The sequence below is a fragment of the Rhododendron vialii genome, chromosome 9a, assembly GCF_030253575.1.
Source record: "Rhododendron vialii isolate Sample 1 chromosome 9a, ASM3025357v1".
Lineage (NCBI taxonomy): Eukaryota > Viridiplantae > Streptophyta > Magnoliopsida > Ericales > Ericaceae > Rhododendron > Rhododendron vialii.
In genome coordinates, this window is record NC_080565.1 from 32,939,136 (window position 1) to 32,945,135 (window position 6,000).

General features: G+C 40.4%; 1 protein-coding gene across 2 annotated transcripts; it reads right to left on the reverse strand.

Moving 5' to 3' along the window:
- Positions 1 to 193: 193 nt before the first annotated feature.
- Positions 194 to 5,715, reverse strand: LOC131301181 (uncharacterized). Of its 2 annotated transcripts, none has more exons than XM_058327340.1 (3): positions 5,346 to 5,715; positions 2,536 to 4,452; positions 194 to 801 (listed from the first exon to the last, which is right to left on the reverse strand). In XM_058327340.1, exons 2-3 carry the CDS (start codon positions 4,099 to 4,101, stop codon positions 415 to 417), a joined length of 1,953 nt encoding a protein of 650 aa, XP_058183323.1. In that variant the 5' UTR covers positions 4,102 to 4,452; positions 5,346 to 5,715; the 3' UTR covers positions 194 to 414. The 2 variants fall into 2 exon arrangements, with proteins under 2 accessions (XP_058183323.1, XP_058183324.1); XM_058327341.1 differs by having other exon boundaries at positions 2,536 to 4,174; positions 5,346 to 5,573.
- Positions 5,716 to 6,000: the final 285 nt, after the last annotated feature.

Here is a 6,000-nt window from a genome sequence, read left to right on the forward strand (position 1 = left end):
GCCTTGAGTCTCAATTAAATAGGATTTGCTACATGAATCTGTTTTCCCCATTGAGTTTGGTCAAGGGCATGAACCTTATCAAGTACTTATCCATATTTGTGAAGTACTTTTACATTGCTGTTCAACCTGGGAAAATCACTTCTGATCGCAGCATGTTCAAGCATGCATAAGCTGCCTTAACTAATCTTGGTCCTTGCCACAAGCCAATAAGGAGTATAGAATGAATAATCAACAAATATAGATACACAAGGTCTTAAGAGCATCAAGAACATAGATGAGACAATCAAAAAAACAAAGGATAACATGGAAGAATACGACAATTAAAGGAGAGAGATATTTGTAAGCAAGAAACAATCACCCAATAACTAATAGTCTTTACCTCACTTCTAGATTTACGCAGATATTATGCACCTGCTACTCTTCCAAATCCTCGCTCACTTGACGTACGCGATCCCCGCTTTTACCAGCTGTTTGTTTCCTATTTTTCTTGCTTTTAGCTTTCTTGGCTTTCATCCGACGCTTCTTCTCATTGGCATCAACCCACGCATAGTCAGATGGTATGTGGAAAGGGTCAGTTTCATCCCTGAAGCTACGGCCTTCACTGTCACTTGATTGCCCACCATGGCTCCCTCTCATCCACGAGATCCACGATGTGGACCCCTCAGTTTCCTTATGGGATTTGGCATCTTCATAGTGCACAGGGCTAGAGAGAGGGGTTGAGAATTCCTCCATTGGCTTAAGCTCCTCAAACTTGGTAAAAGTGACTAGAACCCTAATGGTTGGAACAATGGGGATAGCAACCTGCGGGAGGAAACCAGTGAAATGATTTTCGTGTCAAAGGCCAATGCTAGAGTGCACTGGAACTGCTCATCAGATTGAATAAAATACTGCCATGGCGAATTACAGGATATTGGATTTGATGACTGATGAGAGTCAAGAAAATCCATCCAAATATCAATTGCATCGATACAAAATCATAACAAAAGTTGGAATAAATCAACTGCCCGCCGAAGTATTCCTAACTATCAGCACAAAAAAGATGAGTGAATGTTCTAGCTTCCAACTAATCTTTACAAATGGAGACCATTATGATCTCAGAGATTGTGTTAGCCATGACATCATGCAGACTGTAAGCAGTCATAGCGAATGAAATAAGTTTATCCAAAGCATAAATTTAAAAGAACGCCATTTTGGATAGCTTCATATTTCATTATAGGGCAGGCTCAGCTTTAGAGGCAAGAAAAAATGGACCTAACATAATTATGACTACACGATCATTTCTCAATTGATTCAAAAAATGACGAGTAAAATATACGTTCCAAAAACTTGTATCATATAAAGCTGTAAAGAGAGGACTTTTCATTAATACTGGATAACATTGTGATTCACAAGGTGATATTATCATCTAAACCAGGTAGCAAATGTTTCTACAAGTCTTGGCGAGCATTAGCGCCTCCTCTTTAGTCAAAACATTGCACCTCACTAGGAGATTTGGGTTCCAGTCTTACGTAAGCAATACTTTCCCCCCTCCCCAGGGCCCAGAGACCCCAAAAAAAACTAATACATTTCCACAGTTTTGGCAAATCAAGGCTCCAGAAGCAGAGAAGAGAAAAAAGACAAGTAAGAAGCATGTCATTGCTTTTAGTCACTTTTCATGGAGGAGTTCAAGAGTCATTTCATGGAAGAGTGCATGTGCCATTTCATGGACTGATGGAAGAGTTCACGAGGCATTTCAAGGAAAAATACCAACATTACATAACTACTTATGAAAGATTTCTAGATACAATAACTAAAATAATATGTCGCATTTCATGGATTAATGAATTGTTTTTACCCTTATCAAAGATCTCTAAATACAGTAATATATCACATCTCTGCCAATATAGAGATTATGATACACAAGCTGAAAGATCCTTATCATCTCCGTTAGTTACAGCAAGGAAAATCTAGAGTCCATATCAGTCTAGGATTTCAAATCGCTCATTTTGTACTTCTAAAATATACCAATGGTTTTTCCTTAGTTTTTGTTGGTTTTTCTTTAGTTTTTGTTGTACCCCGACCAGAATAGTATTTTCCTTTTATACGATGATGAAGTTAGCTTGGTAACACTTTTGCAATGCTCAGAATGCTTTTAGAATGAAGTTTCGTTTGGTAGTTTCTTCAATATAATGACATTAAACTCTGGTCCATATCTTAGTTTTGGCAGTTTTTTATATTGGATCCTTAACCAACCAAGCCATTTAGCTAAGTTTTTCGTTATGAAATAATGCTTACCTTCCAATAGAAAAGGTCTGTTTTCACAGACGTGTCACAACCTTACCCATACCCCACCATTTTTTAGGTTTTCCCCGTATCTAAGTATGAGTACTCCACGTGCCTCAAAGCAGGAAGCAGAATAGCCTTTTCTTTTACGAGTGAAATAACCATATCAGTGAAAGTTGAAACAAGAGAACCTAATCATACTGGATAAAAACAATTGGGAAAAATAGTTCCTATAGAATCAAAGAAGAAAAAGACAAGGAACAAGTCACTTACCTTAACAGGAAACGTGCCAGGAGGAAGTTTTGTAGTTAAAAGCTCCCTCAGTCTCCTGATAGCTTTCACTTTGTTTGCTAAAATGTCCAGTAAAGGCAAGAGCTCTTCTGTCTTCAAAGGGAAATCTGAGGTCAGCCACAAAACAGGCCTTAAACCCTTTTTAAACTCACTCTCAGTCTTGGACTCACTGGTGGATCCTTTCTTCTTTTTCTTCTTGATCCCTTTATCTTTGTCGTCCTTGGTAATGTCAGAAGGTAATCTCTGATTATCATTGTCTTTCTGGTTATTACCTTCTGTGGCCAACTTAGAGAACTTCTTCAAGACTTTTGAATCCTCAGGACCATCACCTCCATGTTTTGAACCTTTCTTGTTCCAACCGAACCAAGACTTCTTCTCTTTCATAGCACCATTAGATTCAGAACTTTCAAACGAAACTCCATCGCCATCTTCACGGAAATCGTGAACCCCGTGTTCCTCGTCCTCACAATGAACATCCGAGTTTCCCATTTTAAGTGCAGAATCCAACTGCATTCTTTCTTCAGCCGTCAATACCTCATCATACTCCCCTCCATTTCCTATCCGTTCATCATCATCCACAGAAAAAAGCTCCTCATCTGTCATAGCACCGGGGACCCGCCTTGATTTAACGCTCACCATCACATGAAGCATATCATAAACCTTAGCCCTCCAATATCCAACCGCCTCCGTCCTCTCCTGCCGCCTCCAATTCAGGTGGGGAACCAGCTCCGCCTGAGTAACGTCAATACCAGGCCTATACATGTTAGTACGCGACATCAAGGCCACTTCATGTGCAACTTCGGCTTCAGTCGGTTGCACACCGGCTCCCTCCAAAGCATTTGTGATTTCTCTCTCTTTATGAGCAAGCACGATCAGAGAACCAGGAGGCACCGATACATTCCCATCCTCAGAAGAATACCCTTCCCCAAGGAAAAGGAAAGTCTGATCAGACCGTTGGATTCGGAACCCATCAAACCCGGCAAGGGTCATATCAGCGCGAAGGTTGGACCCACGCTTCCAAATTCGGTAAGTGTCCGATGGTGCAATCCGGCCAATGAACGGAATGACAGAGCTCTCAAAATGGAAAGTTATCTCCATGTAGAAATCGCGAATTCGAGAAGCAGAAGCAACAATGCGAGGGAGCCTACGGCACCACTTGGCCCAAGCAAGAGGCTGATAATGCCTTGCAATGATCATAGCAATGTTTTCCTCTCTGGCACAAACTGCTTCTTGGAGAGCGCTCCAGCCATTCTCGTTCTGTAAACTCCAGTCAGCACCTGCTGCCATCAAAATCTCAGCAGAGGTAGGATCCCTTAGGCGCACCGCAAGATGCAGAGGGGTCTCACGCTCCGGAACATCCCTCCGGTCAATAACTGCAGATACGGCTTCAGCTTGAAGCTCCGCAGCGAGAGATTCTTCTTCGGTATTAACCTCACCGGCCTTTGCAAGCCGAGGGATACTGGCAACGAGTTTTCTTAGGGAAGAATAGTCACGGCGTGCAACGGCCAAATGAGCAGGACTGTGGGCATACTTTGACCAGTCTTCCATTGATTTCTCTCTCTTTTCTATTCTCTGAACAAAGATATAGTGTCTCCCATTGTCTTTCTTCTAAGAATTCAAGCTACAGAGTTGAAACATCAGGTTACTCAAAACTCTTGTATCTTCCAAGTTCCAACAACTTCAATCTATTTCTAGGTCTAAAACCCACTAGGAAACCGAGCAGCAAAAGGGTTTTCACGCTCCAGCCCTCTATATCTACAATTAGCTTCGATACTCCTCTTTAGTTAGTTTAACAAATCCAAACCGGGATAAGAATAATTGTTTGCCAGAAATTCAATACCAAACTACTCCAGAAAAATGTCACACTCCAGTGTACGGAGGCCACTCCAGGGTTCAAATCTGGAAAATCAAAATACAATGAGATTTAATTACACAAAAAGTATTACGTTCAAAACCATCTCTCTCACTCTCATCTGAAACTAATTGTATGCGTCAAATACCAGATAAAATGGATACAGTCAAAGCCAAAAGAAGTTTAGGAAAAACATTTAGGGGGTGATAAATAAGCCAAATGAGCTAAGAAGGTGGTTGATTGAGCTTGGTTTGAAAACTTAACAAGCTTAAAAAATATGTTCGAGTTTAGCTTGCTTATGAGACGAGCCGAGCTCAAACGAGCTTTATTCAAGCCAATCTCAAGTAGCTCAGACTTTTTATACTTCCTAGTCCGAACAAGCCGAGTAGTATTTTGTTCAAGCTTGGTTTGAAACCTTAACTTGAGCTTCAAAAAAAATTTCACGCTTTGGTTTGTCTAGGAAACAAACCGATCTTAAACAAGCTTTTAATAAAAGAACAAGTTATCCAAACGAGCCGAGTAGTAGTTTGTTCAAGCCTGGTTTGAAACCTAACCTCAGCTTCAAAAAATGTTCAAGCTTAGTTTGTCTACGAAACAAACCGATCTTGAACAAGCTTTTAACAAACAAACACGAGCTCGAACTCGAGTTAAGCTTGGTTCAATTAGCAGCCCTATCCAACTCACACATATAAGCTCACACGTTTTTCGTTATACATCTAACCCTATACATATCAATTTTACCTTTGCTGGACAAAATTCCTTCAAAAAGAGAACAAAATAAAAAATTCCGAGGAAATCTTGCCTTCTAGGCATCTCAAACGGAACTGAAGCAAGTGCTATGTCGTATAAATAGTACTGTGCGGACGCGTGTGTGCGAGTAAAGTAACAGTCTTTGACAGTTTATCTCTCAAATGTGGAGCTAGAATGCGAACGGAAGTACCTAAATTGACTCGATCGTGCAGCTTTTTCAGTCGATGAGCTTCGATGAAGCTCCAGATTGAGCGAGGCTTTGATGAAGCTTTGTGTCGATCGCGTTCATCTTTGACGAGCTAGATCCGACCCGTTCCGCCCCCCGACACAAGCTCAGATCTCTCTCTCTCTCTCTCTCTCTCTCTCTCTCTCTCTCTCTGTAAATCTACAGTACTTTTGTAGTTTGTACTGTTACAATGCAACTCTCTCTCTCTCTCTCTCTGTGTAAATCTACACTGTAAATCTACAGTACTTTTGCAGTTTGTACTGTTACAATGCAAGACTGCTTTTCCTGGAGAGAGCATGAGGTCCCAGTGACGCCTCTCTTCTTTTTCTTTTACACTCAGAAGGTCAGTGACATCGGATTAGAGTTAATACCTAATTAATTAGGTATTAATGGTTTGAACTCAATTGATACCTAATTAATCTTTCCTAAAATTGTACAGTAGAATTTAGATTTGTTGAAACCTTATTGTCGGGTGAACTAAATTAATTTGTGACGTTAAACATATTAATTTTGACTAGCACATTCCTTACTTTGAGGAATTTTGTTGAAACCTCATTGTCGTGTGAACTAAATTAATTAATTTGTGACGTTAAACTTACGCATACTTTGAGGAATTTTG

What these genes read in the sequence shown, in the direction of transcription:
- LOC131301181 (XM_058327340.1), bottom strand. Translation starts at nt 4,101, where the DNA reads ATGGAAGACTGGTCAAAGTATGCCCACAGTCCTGCTCATTTGGCCGTT. An exon ending in CTGGCACGTTTCCTGTTAAG is followed by an intron (nt 802 to 2,535) that starts GTAAGTGACTTG and finishes TTCCTCCCGCAG; the next exon opens with GTTGCTATCCCCATTGTTCC.